Below are 14,793 nucleotides of genomic sequence, written 5' to 3' on the forward strand. Positions count from 1 at the left end.
TACTACTGGTTCAGATATGGACTGAGAGTATTTTCCTGCTTACCGTTCGTCAGGTTATCGAAAAAGCCGCGGTCTGATATGTCGCATGCATGGTTTTGTAGCATTTTCATATCTGGCCCCTCCCTGGGGTACCAATCCGGAACACCTAAATGGCCATATCTCCGGAACGGCAGAACCGATCCGAACCATTTTCAATAGGAAACAATGGGACCAGATTCCGCGTCGAATGAACCGTCGGTCATAAAAATCGGTTGAGGTTTACTGCCAAAAAGTGATGTGAGTTTATTTTGTACACACACATACTCACACACACACATACACACACACACACATACATACACACACACAGACATCACCTCAATTCGTCAAGCTGAGTTGATTGGTATATGTGACTCGACCCTCCGGGCCTTCTATCAAAAAGTCATTTTTGGAGTGAACATATAGCCTTTCCAGTACACTTAGTGTACGAGAAAGGCAAAAATGTGGCAATGCTTGTTTTGTTTATTTTTGTTTTTTTTTGTTGGAAGTTGGGACATATGCTAATACGAAAAGTAGAAACGGAATCAAACGGTGACGGAAATGATTGTTTTCCTAAAGGATGATTAAATGCTTAGGAGGAGCACCATTAGCACAGTAACTGTATATGGAATTGTAACAATGAAACATATAACACACTTGAAAAGAGCTCAATCATTTATTATTATACACAAAATAAGAAAAAATATACACTTCTAAATCTTGCACACCACTTCGTACACATCAGTTCGCTTCTGTTCCTGCGTAGGAATCTGGCGTCTAATGGAATCGCGCAGTCCCATGTCCAAATCCACCACCAACATCTCTGGCCCTTCTTTAGCCCGGCTCAAAACTCGACCCCACGGATCGCTAACTGTCGAGTATCCGTAGGCAACATAATCCTTCGATGTGTCTCTCGCTGGAGCACAAAGCGCTACGAACATCCCGTTATCAAGAGCACGAGCCTGAGCGATCAGTTCAAAGTGCATCGGTCCTGTGAAGGTGTCAAAGGCCGACGGGAATACCAACAGATCGCAGTTCCGCTTTCGATAAACCGCTGCAAATTCCGGGAATCGTTGATCGTAGCAAATGCCAACTCCAACCTTTGTGTCTCCAACGTTAAACGTTAGGAATTCATTTCCCGGCGTTAGAACACTGGACTCCTTGAAAGTGCATCGTCCGGGAATGTCCATGTCGAAGAGATGCATTTTGCGATACTTTCCGAGAAATTCACCTTTGGGGCCCCAGACCGGGCAAGTGTTGTACAGCTTACCAGCATCGATCTCCGGGTACGTTCCACCTATCAGAGTGATTCCAAGCTCACCAGCGACCTTCGACAAGGCCTTTGAAGTTTCTCCATTGGGAATTTGTTCGGCGGATCGGGGAAATTCTTTGGTGCAGTACGTGGAGTTCCAACATTCCGGCAAGATGACGAGTTTGGCACCTTTGTTCTTTGCCGCAATCCGGATCTGGTTGATGGCGTTTGTAATGGCTTCTTGCTTTGTCGGGAATCCTCCCAACTGGAGCAAAGCAACTTTGAGTGCGGGAGCCATGACGATGTTGTTTGAGCCACTGATCAAAGAAAACTACAGTTTGTTTGGAATAACAACCGGCCATAAATAGGATGTTGTTATCATTTTCTGATGATAAAAGATGACCCATACAAACTCGATTTTTATTTTCTAATAGTAGTTATACACACATGTTTGATTCAGTCTTCTACAACCATAACTGCATTCTGTCCTACATACATGCATCAAGCAGTTTCGATCATCCGTACCAAATGACTATTTACAACCACAAATCAGCCAAATCAAAACACTTCCGAATAGCTTTCATCACCCACCGTTCATCGATGTCGATCACCAGACAGTTCATATCAACAATTGACAGAGTAGGTATAGCAATGCCCGTTTGATGCCATTGCAAAAAGAAAGTGCTCAAGAGTAGTAGAATCCTTTATAAATAGCCGTTAATGCAAACAACAGCTGAGTTGAGATGCCTCGCTTGGGGAACTATAGCCAACCGAATTGTTATCAGCGTACTCGTCAATTCAACTGGTTGTGCATTTGAGTGTCGATCGGTCACGGTTTGGCCTTTAAGGGTCATCGCGCAATCTGGCGAACGGAGAGCTCCATCGGACGGACGCTGGAATCGGTTCCGCATTTGCCAGTAGTTAACTCGTGCTCGCATTGTCAGGATGGTCATCAGAATTGCACTGATTCAGCTGAAGATCGCTGGACCCAAGGAGAAGATCCTGAAGAATGCAGTCGACTTGATTCGAATCGCCAAAAAGGAAAAGGATGCCAATGTCGTAGTGCTACCGGAGAGCTTCAACTGCCCTTACAGTGCAGAAAACTTTGAGGCAAACGCCGAGGAGATACCACAAGGCGAAACGAGTCAGACGTTGAGCAAGGCAGCGCGAGATTTCGGTGTCTTTGTCGTAGGAGGATCGTTCGTGGAAAAGTGCTTTGGGAAGCTATACAACACCTGTACGGTTTGGGGTCCAGATGGCGAACTGGTTGCCAAACATCGAAAAGTGAGTACTGATAGTGGTTGAAACTGGTTTTCCTCATTGAGAATACATTTCCCCTCGTGACCTTCAAACAGGTTCACCTCTGCGATACGAACATCCCCGGCAAGCTGGAGGTTAAAGAATCGAAGGTGTTTACCGCTGGCAGTGACTACACGACCTTCTATGTAGGTGAAACCAAAATCGGACTAGGCGTTTGCTGGGATATGCGCTTTCCGTTGTTCGCCAACGCATATCGTGAGAAGGGATGTGATCTTTTGATCTACCCAGCAGTGTGCGACGTTTACACAGGGGAACTTCACTGGGAATTGCTTGCCAGAGCACGTGCCCTGGACAACCAAGTGTTTGTGGCGTTTTGTGCTCCGGCTAGGGATTCTCACGCGGAGCTGGTTTCCTACGGTCATTCGGTGGTCGTAGACCCATGGGGTAGAGTGATCCAAAAAGGAACTGAGTTCCAAGAGATAGTAGTTGCCGATTTGGTGCTAAGGACTCTTCCAGAAGTAAGAAGCCAAATTCCGGTGCTCAAGCAGAAGAGATCTGATTTATACGAAATTGTTGTTAAGAAGTAAGGTCATCACAATAGATAACAAATGAAAAGTTGTATAGACCAAGGAAAGATTGTATTGTGTCGTTTGTGGAATGTAGCAAAATTTTAGCAATTGAACGCAATCTGTGTTTACTGTTGATATTAAATTGACTGATGGAATGGTATACGGTTAGACAAGTAACGTTGAGGAGTGTTATTTTACTATCTTTTGTAGTCAGAGGCACTTTTCAGCAGAAATAAAGAAATCAGCAAAGTCATGCTTATTTTTTATTTGGGAGATTATCAATATGGTTGTAAGTTTGAAACAAAATATTCGGTGAAACAATAGATCTGGCTCATTTGCCAAATTAACAGACTATATTTTGTTTACAATAGAATTGTTATGTGCCATTATCAAAATGTCATTGTTCAACGACCTGGTACATTCATATGTTACTCACCGATCTTCACAAGTACTTCCCAATGCTTCCCCGGGTCGAAGTCATGCTGTGGTTGGTTGTGCTTAATTTTATAGAATGGACTCATTTGAGAAGAACGATATAGGTCTCCATGAAAACAACATCATAATTAGGAAAACACATCAGGCAAAACATGTCTAAAGGTCCTATCTGCAGAAGAGAGGCTCTCTTTGCTTTCCCTCTCTTTCGTTAATATCTCAGTTGTTTATTTGCATTATGATTATCTCCTTGCATTGAACGATGGTCAAAACAATCGTCATTTGATATGTACTGCAAAAATAGTTGAAAAGTGTACCATTACATTGCAATAATTGAAAGAGAAAGTGAACAAAGAGAGTCTCTCAAATGCAGATAGGACCTATTGAAATGTTTGGCCTGACATAATCAACAATAGTCGTTTTATGGCTGCCAATCTCCATCCTCGGTCACGCCCAATACCAACCAGATCACGCTCCCCTGGTCCGCATCCTCCACGCCTTCTTTTGCCAACCAAATCAGTATCGAACATTATCTTTGCAGAGTTGTTTTCCGGCATTCTTGCAACATGCATCCGGTGCAGGCGGATTGTCAAATTTTCTGGGCCTATTTTGAAAGTTCAGCTGCGATACCATCCTTACCAGCTGCTTTGTTGGCTTTAGGCTGGTGAATGGCATCCTCTGCTTCTTGTTGTGTCCCACGTTCTGGCGGGTTTCTTGCTGCACCTTTTACCATCCGCGCCTAGTTCTTTTCCCCCCGAAAATCGCTCTGCGCTCCTCCTGAAACCATTTGTTCCATTGATTCCGCTCCACGAAGCCCATGGTGCTCTCAGATGTGTCGTTGATGGCTGCTTTTACTGTACTTTCGCAGACCTCTTTATACTTTCCTTACCATCCTTACCACATCGAGCTCCACCTTGTGTGACCATGCTGCCTAGAGATTCCGCGCGTATGCTTCAGTCACTCTAGGCTGTACCGTGAGTTTTGAAACGCCACTGTCACGTCGGTTCGTCGGTGATTACACTCCAGGTAGTGAAGTCCAAATTGATGGACAAATTCCAGCGCCGGCTGGAACGGGACGGTAATCCGGCGAAGAAAGAGAAAGCGATGAAATCCGCCATGATGAAGACGAGTGAGACGCGTGAGTGCTTCTATTGCAAGAAGCCCGGCCCACCTGCAGCGGAACTGCCGGAAGCTTCTGGAAGCGAAGAAAAAAGAAACCATGCCTGAAGCCGTAGAGAAATGATGGTGCAAAGCGAAAACAGTATACAGTTCCTCGAGGGAAATGGCGACCTGTATGCTTCTGGACTCCGGCCTTGATAAGCGTTTCTGGGCGAAGCCGTTTCGACCGCTACCTACAATCAGAACCGTATCCCGTCTAGATCAGTTCCCAAAACTCCATTTGAGATGTGGTGGTGTGGTGGGGGCGGATGCTGGACCTTGGCCACATGCGGGTTTTTGGCAGTCAGGCATACATCCATGTCCGCAGCAAGTGAAACGCAGCAAGATGGAACCAAAAGCGAAGCGTCTAAGTTTCCTCAATGAAGCACAAGGGCTCAGTGGCGTAGCAAGGGGGGGGTGCGGAGGTGCGGTCCGCACCGGGCCCCCGAATTCAAGGGGCCTCCAAATCAGTGAAGGTTTCTTACACTAGTTTGAATGAAGTTCTTTAAATAGCGAATGTTTGCTACAAGTATAAGTTCAATACTTGCAGATCTGCTGATAGGTATGTAGGGGCCCCTTCGTGAAATTTTGGAATGGGCACACAGATGACTTATTTGAAGTCCTATCATTAACAATTCGATGATTGCTCTTTGAACCTGCAGGGGTCCCAAAATACAGCAAAAAATGTGCTAGAAATCAAAATATAATTTTAAGAAATTCAGTACCGATATGGAAGTAAAATTCATGAGCATAATGAAAATGTCATAATAAGTATCATCCCAACTACAGGACCAAACATAGCTGTTCACTTAGCTTAACCCTCTAATACCCAAATTTTTGATTTTGATCTAAATATCATTTTTCGTCATCTAAAATCGAAACATGTTTTGGAAGATGATTCTTTTTAATTCAGGCCAAACATGTCTAAAGGTCCTATCTGCAGAAGAGAGGCTCTCTTTGGTTTCCCTCTCTTTCGTTAATATCTCAGCTGTTTATTTGTATTATGATTGTCTCCTTGCATTGAACGATGGTCAAAACAATCGTCTTTTGATTTGTACTGCAAAAATAGTTGAAAAGTGTACCATTACATTGCAATAATTGAAAGAGAAAATGAACAAAGAGAGCCTCTCAAATGCAGATAGGACCTATTGAAATGTTTGGCCTGAATTCTCGATTTCGTGAATTTCAGTTTTTGATTTTTCTAATTTTTATTTTTGAACATTCCCACACTTTTACATTTTTCCTGGAAGCCAATTTAGGGAACGGATTTTTTTAGATGAAAATATTTTGAGATTTTATGATTATTGTTGAATTATTATTATTTTAAATTTTTTTTACAGAAAATTTTATTTTCCGTGTAATTTTAAGGAAAATAATTTTAGAGTGTATTCAATTCCCTTAAACTATTAAACAAGGATAGTATGATTTGGGAAAAATTTAAAATATATTAATTGTAGCGATTCAATACAAAATAAACAATGACTTCTAAAAGGTGACTAAAACATCAATTTTTCAATGATTTTTTTTTAAATGTAAATACGCTTTTAAATACACCAAAAACCATTTTGAGATATACAGAACAGTCCTACATATCAGTCAAAAATATAAAAAAATGATTTTCCACGAAACAAAAATTACAAAAATGCTCAAACTATACCCCGTCTAAAGGCAGGGTTGGGTATTAGAGGGTTAAGGTAGCAGTTGAAATTCAGGGGTCTAATTTATTAAAGTTAAGATCTGAACACATGTCACGTCAAAACTGTAATAACAACAGTTTGTTGAAAAGTTTTACTCTCGTATAAAAAATGCAATCAACGTATTCCAACTATTTCATCGAGTATTTCTTCCTACATATTCCTTGAAGGGTTTCTGCGGGAATTCCTTCAGTTAAGGTCCTTGTCTCTGGGGATATCTTTTACGATTTATCTAACTCCTGGAGTTCTACAAAAAATCCTCTAAGATTAACTTCAGAACTTTTTTCAGGGATTACTTCAGAAATTCCTCTAAGCATTGATTTTCGAAAGCTTACAATAATGCATTCTTTCAGGAACTCCTCCAAGCATTCCTACAGAAACTTCTCAAGAAATCCTTCAGGAATTCCTTCAAGGATTTTTTCCGGCATTTCTTCAAACATTCGTTCAGGACTACCTCTTCGAATTTCTTCATAAAATCCTACAAGGATTATGTCATGAAATCCTTCAAGGAATCCCTCAGATGAACCTTAAGGAATTTTTAACAGGATTCCTTTAGATATTTATCCAAATCTTGTAGGAGTTCCTCATGGGAATTATTTTTCATGAATTTCGGAGATCACGCTTGGAGCCATACCTGAATGGTCGTTGGAAGATTTTCTAAAGGAATTGTGGAGGTATTCCCGAAAGAATTCTTGTAGAAATGTTTGCAAGAATTTTTGGAGGAATATTTAATGGAATCTTTATCTTGATGAATTCCAAGACGTATTCGGAAAGAATCATTGGGTTGAGTTTGCAGGTATCTTTGATGACATTCTTGAAGGATTACTACAGTACTATGTAGTAGTACTAGAAGTACAATGAGTACATTGAAGGTTTAGGTAAAGAGTTCCTGAAGAAATTTTGAAAGCAAAGAGATTTTTGGAAGAACTAATGATGACATGCCTATTATTTCTCAAAGAAATCAATGGCGGAAACCTCAATGAATTCCTCTCAAATTCTTTGGAGCATATCGAAAAACAAAAAGATCCTGTATATTTGGAGGAATTTATGCAGGAGGCCTTGGGGGAAATTCTGCATATTCAAATCCTTTGGGGACGAATGTGTTCATACTTGTAGGAACTTTAGGAAAACTTTAAAAAATCCTTGAACGAATCTTTGTATTGTAGCTTGAAAAAAAAAATCCTTGGAGAAAAGATTAAATCTTCACTGAACTTCCATAAAGGATTATTGAACGAATTGTGAAAAAGAACTTAAAACAATCGCATAAGGATTTTTTGGTCGATTTCCTACAGCAATTATTGAAGGAATTCTGACGAAATCCCTGTAGGTATAACTAAAGAAATGCTTGAACAAATTCTTAAGAAATCCTTTGAAGAATTTCAAGAAAAACCGTTTGAGGCATTGCGAAAAGAAATTCTTGGGGATTTAAAAAAAAAGAATTCCTAAAGGATTCTTCTCCAAAATTGCTGAAGCAATTATGTGAGGTAGCCCCAAAAGAATCATTTGTGGAAATCTTTAAAAAAAACTTTTTATAGAATTTATGGCCATAATACATAATACATAATACATATACATACATAATTGTATGTATAATTGAAGAAATTGCTTTAGAAACGCATGGAGGAGTTTGTAGCAACTTTCGAAGGAAATCTTAGAGAAATTTGTAAAGAAGTCCTTGAAGTAATTCCTAGATAAGTCGTAAAATATATTCAAGAAAAAGTTCTTGGCGTTCCACACTTGGAACAAATACTTCATGAAATAGTAATAATCATTTTCAAAAGTTTCGTGAAGGGAATCCAGACGAAACTGGTTTCCACCTTGTAAGAATACCTGAAGGATTCATTGAAAGAATCACAGTAGAATTTTGTGGAGGAATTTCTGTGAGAATTCTGGAAGGAAATTTATTTTATTTTTTAATTAGAAATTCTGATGTATTTCTTCGAAAATTTTTTTTGGATTTTTTTTCACCAATTACTTTGAAAATCCGTGCAGCAATTCGTTAAGGAATACCTTGATCCCTTCTGCAAATACTCTAAAAAATTTCTTCGGAAATTCCTTTGGGAATTCCCTAAGGATTTTTTGTCTGATTTCATTCTGCATTATTTCTAGAAAATTTCTGTGGCTGTCATTTTGGAAACTGTTTTAGCTATTGTGTCGAAAATTGAGTGCGCTATCCCTTTAGTAAAAACTCTTAATTTTTTTTAGGATCTCTGTTAGAAGTATCATTGAAAATTTCTGCGGCAAATCTTTTGAGAAATTGTTAGGCAATTCCTTTGAAAACTTCTTTAATGAACTCTCGGCAATGCTTCAGCAATGACTTCACGAACTTCAAATTTTTATTTCTACGAAAACTTCTTTAAAAATTTGTCTGCAACCTTTTGCTGTTTTTTACTATTCATTTGAAAAATCATCTGATAATTACTTTGGGAATAACTTTAACACTCTTTTGGAAACTTCTTCGCCAATTCATATGGAAATTGATTGATTAATTCATTTGGCATTTTTTCGGCAATCCCTTTGGATTTTGTTTTGGTAGCTCTTATGATAATTTCACGGCAATAATATTCGAAATTGATTTTAGTTATTATTTTTGAAGTTTCGACATTCTTTGGGCAATTGCTTTGGAAATTTATCAGGAAACTCCTACGGGATTTCAGCAATTTCATTGAAAGTTACACCGGCAGTCCCTTTGCTAATATACCTGAAATTTACGTTTGTTTTTATTTCAATAGTTCCTTTACAAATTCATTAAAATTTCTTTGTCAATTCGTTTGACTGACTCCGGTAATTCCTCAGATAATTCCTTTGGTAATTCCTCTGGATTTTTATTCATAATTCTTTACGGAATTACGTCTGTTTTGCAGCTGGTTTTTGTCTGGTTTTGCAGTTCTATGAGATACACTCTTGCGAATTAAAAAAATCCAAGAATTTAAAACGGAACGGCCGAGGAAATTCGCAAAGGAATTACCTAAGGAATTTCCAAAAAAAAGGTGATTACCAGAGAAGTTTACAAACAATTTCCCAAGAAAATCACAAAGCGATTTCTAAAAGTGTTTTTTTTTATTTATTGAAAAAAAAATCTTATGTTTTTTTTTTTAATTTCTCATAATGAGTTCTTGAATCCTTGAACAAATTATTAGAGGAATTTCTTAAGCATTTCTATCAAAAACACTAAAATCCTCTGGAGGAATTTGTGCAATAATCTTCGAAAAAATCTTGCTGAAGTAATTATATAAAAACATAAAGAAATCCTTGTATGAAGAATGCCCGAAAGATTTGTTGGAAAAAAATAGTTTGTGGAATACTTGGGGACATCAGTTTAACCCTTCAGGACGCGCGCCGTTGTAAAAAGTACAACAATGCCAGAAAAAATACCTCGCTCGTCGTATACAGCGCAAGCACAGTGCATTTTTAGGCTCGAACAGGCACGCGTCCTGAAAGTTTAAGTAAGAATGAATGAAATCAATTGAGGAAATTCTAAGAGAATACTTAATAAATTTTGAACGAATCTTTGGAGAAATCGTAAGAGCATTTATTGGATGAACTACTAAAGACATCTTTAGAAAAATTCCTGTAGAAACTTTGGGAGGGATTTCCACAGGCCTCTTTGAAGGAATTTCTTTAAAATTTTGAATAAAACCTTGCGAGTCCTGGAAAAATCCCAAGAGTAATCCTCGGTAGAATTCTTGGAGAAATTGTTAAATAAATTAGACAAGGAAAGCTTTATGCGATTGATGAAACCCTTGCAGTAGTTTCTAACAAGATCCTTGAAGGAATTCTGAAAGAATTTTTTGATAATTTTCGAAAGTTTTGTTTTGGAGAAATATTTAAGAAATCCTTGGAAATAATCCCGTAGGAATTCTTAAAGCGATTCCTGAAGAATTCCCTATGGATATCCTCTATGAAATCTTAATCTTGCATTAATAACTTAAAAGATGCTTCTAGGCATTCTTAAAGAATTCCTGAAGAAAGTAGCAAAACAGTCTTAGGAGGAATCCTTGGAGTAACATGAGAATATTTTTTTTATTCGATAAGATAGGGCATCTGTTCCTTTACTGTTTAAGCATATACGCTCCAATTTTCATCCTACTCAAATCAAAGGAATGAAGCGCTTTTTGTCTTGTTTCTTTTTTTTTTGTATTTTTTTTTAGAAATGAGCACGAATGATAACAAAAATTACGTTATCGTCGATTCCGTAATCGTTTTGTTTTCGAATAGGACTCTTTTGCGACTGTAGGATTATTAAGGGCATGTTGACCCTACCAGGAATTCTCAGAGAATTTTTTAAACGATTTTTTCGGAGGAATTTCTAGCGGAATCATTAATAACCTGGAACTTTGAAGGAGTCTTATGAAAAATCACAATAGATTTTTTTTTAAATAGTTCCCAGAGAAATGTTAGCAAAAATTCCTGTAGGAATCCTTGGAAAATGTCCCTGAGTTGATGGATATTAAAGAATTCGTTGGAGGAATTCCAGAAGGATTTTTCGAAAGAATTTCTACAAAACTCCTACGAACCTCCTCTGAGAATTTTCTTATAAGAACTTAGGAATTTCTGAAGGAATCCTTGGTATCCTTCTAAGCATAACGTGATTATATTGCGTTCCAATTCCTTTGTGTTGCCGGTTAAATTAACTAAACAGTTTTAATTTCCGTGGATAGAATGACAATTTAATCGATAAAATGACAGTTCACCCCGAACAAAAAAAAAATCCCCATACAATCTTTAAATGGATTTTAAAAATAGTTCCCGGGCACCAAAAATGATGAAATTTCGGACTTCGACTATTTTTTGGACGGAGATTCAAATTATGAAATAATCGGGATACCCCTACAGAACCCGATTTTGATTTTATTTTTTCGGAAGAATATGTGGTTCCAACAAAACTTTTAAGAATTTTTTGTAGCATTTTTTTCTGGAATCTTCTAAATGAATCCTCAGAGATATTATTGATAGAAACCCTGGTGGACTTCCTGAACAAATGTTTCGAGAAATACTCGATGAAGCCTTTGCAAGAATCTTTTGAAGTACTTTGAAGTATTTCTGAAAACATTCTCGGAAACAACACTGTAAGAATTCCTGAAGGAGTGCTTATAGAAATATTGAATGACATCCTTGCATTAACGACTTGGAAGATTCTTGAAGACAAATTGTTCTTCAAGAGAGATTTTTTTAAAAGAAAACGGTAAAGCAACCTTTGAATTGATCTTTGAATTCCTTAAGGATTACTTGGTACTATTCCCAAATAATTTGTTAAAAAAAGTTCGACATAATTCTTAGAAAAAATCTTACGTTCATTGATGGATTTCATTGGATTTTTTCATCGTTTTGTACAAAATACAACAGGTGATCAATCGAGACATTTATCATTGTAAAATATGTACATCTGTCATTTTCATAAGGGCCCACGAATTTTGTTCCGCACCGGGCCCCCAAATTCCTAGCTACGCCACTGCAAGGGCTATAGATTTGTGGATCCGGAGACCGACTGCATCACTATCAGCAGGGACGCCCGCTTCATAGAAATTGAGAACGGAACGTCGTCCGTTGAGTTTCCAGCTTCGGAGACGGCACCTAGCGTTCAAGGAGGAGACCGATTCCGAGGATTCTGGCAAAGCGGAGGAAGAATTCAGCACCCCACGCGCTGAACTAGCGGGTCCCGTGCGTAGATCAGCACGGCAGAACCAAGCAATTCCGAAGCATCTTGAAGACTATCTGTTGGAGTACGCTGTTGGGATTGCGGCATGTGTCGTTGAAAAACCATGTGGAAGCTCTTGAAAGTTCGGATTGGCGTGCAACGATGAAGGATGAGATGGACTCGCATCAGCGGAACGGTACTTGGGAGCTAGTACTCCTACTGCCGGGGCGGAAACCCGCTGGACCCAAATGGGGTTTTAAGGTCAAGCGTAATCAGGAAGATCAAGTGGTGAAGTTGAAGGCGAGGGTTGTAGCGTATGGGTGGCCATACCTACCATTTTTATATTTTTTACAGTTTGATATAGATCCAAACTACTTGGGAAAAATAATTAACGACATGTTTTGCAGGTAACTTTTTGATACTGAATTTTTGAATTTACTAAAATTTGTCATTTTTTGGTATAATAAAAAAATTTTCAACCTAATGCTAGTTTAATACAATTTCCATAAAGAGATAGGAAATTTTATGAGGAAAAACTTCGCGCGTTTTTTCTGCCTGTTTTAGAGTTATTCACGATTTACTTTTTGGTGAAACTTGAATTTTTGGGTATTTTTTTCTAAAAATGTCACATAAGAACTTCCCAAAACCACATACAAAGTGAAAACTCACGTATGCTCAACAAGTTTTTGACTTGATTGTGTTAAGAAATTATGGTGACATCATTAATTGATTTATAGGTTTTGTTATTTAATTCCTTCATACAAAAATTAACTAGTTAAGAATTCTAAAAAAGCTTGTTTTCTCGAAAAGCTTCGTACTGCCTATTTATTATTTGAAGATATTCTCCACAAAATATTGAGCCCACAAAACAGTCCACGTAGATGACATTCTACTGGCGTCATCGATAAGTTCATTGCGAAGAACGGAATGAAGAACGCGAAAACTACGCGATCACATATGGACATCGGAATTCTGAAGGATAACGTGGACAGCGAATCATTTGAGGATGTGACCCAGTATCGTAGCTTGGTCGGAGGCATGCTGTACTTGTCGGTTGTTGCGAGGCCGGACATTGCAGCCAGTACAGCGATACTGCCTATGATCCCAGCAAATATGGAACTGATATGCGGTCATGGGTAGGATATTGGGAAGAAATTTTCGGAATCTACTCAAGCCGACTGGGCCACAGCAAAACGTTTATTACGCTACCTGAAGGGGACCAATAACATTGGGTTTGGATGGTGCTACAGAAGATCCGCTAATAATTGGCTACTACGATGCCGTCAGCCGGCGATCAACATCGGGATTTGTATTTTTGTTCGCTGGTGGTGCTGTTTCGCGGGCAAGCCGCCCCCAAACATGCGTAACGCTCTCTTCCATAGAAGCAGAGTATGTCGTGCTATCCGAAACTTTCCTAGAGACCATCTGGTTGAGACAGCTTCTGCAGGACTTCGGTGAACCCCAGATATTGTTCGTGCAGCTGAAAATCGGAATTTTTGACACGCGAAAATCGATGTTTCTCCTAAACCGTGTGTCGGACGTACGTCGGGCACAGTGCGCTGGATACAGGGCCAGGTCCGCTGTCCAGCGCACTACGTCCGACGTTAGCTTTCACGAACGGATTTTGAGAAAATTCGATTGTCGGGTGTGGGGAAACTTCGGGTTTCAACCGCGACGGCAATACAACTAAGATGAAAGAGGATAACCAGGGGTGAACATGATCCCGCTATCTGGCAACCTTGCACTCTTCGATCGATGATAAAATCTGACTATACATGTCAATCTGAGTGGTGCGAATAGAAGCGGTTTTATTTTTCAAGCTAGCTAACACACACCTACACACTCCCGGCACACAGCTTGTAAACACGCACGAGCATTCAATTATCTTGCAACCAACTCTCTCAGTGCGGTTGTCAAACACGCCGTCGCGACGCTGTTCAGAAATGGTAAACATGATCAATCCACCATTATTCGAATGTTGTTCTTGTGTTAAAAGTTTATTATTTTCCATTCGCGATGGAAATTTTGATGGATAGTTGTTAAAAAAAATAGCTGAAACAGGCTCAAAACAATGTTTATCCTTCTCCTCGCTTTGCAACGGCTTGACAACGGCAAATGGAGATATCGTGACAACAGTTTTGATTACATCCGCAGCACCTAGATAACAATACTCTTCAATCAATCACACAGATTCATTAAGGTTAAACATAACCTCCATCTTCAATGTTTGGCTCCCACTGAGAGAGCATATTGAGTCAGTCCGCGACACTCAGATGTCAATGGTTGCTCCTCCGTGATTGATCTGAGCTGGTACCAATTACACTGAGATCCAAATGAATAAGGACTGGGACACTCTACTTATTCTCAAAGTGCAATTTAAAAGAGTGTCCGTGTCTTTAAATCCCCTTGGCTACATATGAAATGTCACGAAGCAATACTCGTTCTCGCGAACTAAGCTTTCTCTTTAAAGCCTTGACTAAATGTATGCACAAATTTCTCTCTAATATGTCTTTTTTAATTTATGCTCATTTTTCAATTATGCATCCCCGGCCCATGGCTTAAAAAGAGGGTCCAGCGTACAGCGTTCAGCATAGTCACAAACATACTCTATTCCCAAGGAAATCAAGGTCATTTCCTTCACGAAATGTTTCTGGATACGCGTGCGTTAAACGCATTAGCAAGGTATATGGGCCCTTGAGAATATTGTGAAACGCATGAAATACGGAAAACTTCAGTGGGCTGGATATGTAGTGAGGATTGTCGGAAGAAGAC

At 39.1% G+C, this 14,793-nt stretch overlaps 2 protein-coding genes across 2 annotated transcripts; one reads left to right on the forward strand and one right to left on the reverse strand.

The window, feature by feature from the left end:
* Window positions 1-731: 731 nt before the first annotated feature.
* On the reverse strand, window positions 732-1,568 carry LOC109408866 (omega-amidase NIT2-like). Its single transcript, XM_062858547.1, has one exon. The coding sequence runs from the start codon at window positions 1,566-1,568 to the stop codon at window positions 732-734; it is 837 nt and encodes a 278-aa protein (XP_062714531.1).
* Window positions 1,569-1,894: 326 nt separating this feature from the next.
* LOC109430401 (omega-amidase NIT2) lies at window positions 1,895-3,352 on the forward strand. Its single transcript, XM_019706462.3, has 2 exons — window positions 1,895-2,554; window positions 2,626-3,352. Exons 1-2 carry the CDS (start codon window positions 2,216-2,218, stop codon window positions 3,115-3,117), a joined length of 831 nt encoding a protein of 276 aa, XP_019562007.3. The 5' UTR covers window positions 1,895-2,215; the 3' UTR covers window positions 3,118-3,352.
* Window positions 3,353-14,793: the final 11,441 nt, after the last annotated feature.

The sequence above is a fragment of the Aedes albopictus genome, chromosome 1 (assembly GCF_035046485.1).
Source record: "Aedes albopictus strain Foshan chromosome 1, AalbF5, whole genome shotgun sequence".
NCBI lineage: Eukaryota > Metazoa > Arthropoda > Insecta > Diptera > Culicidae > Aedes > Aedes albopictus.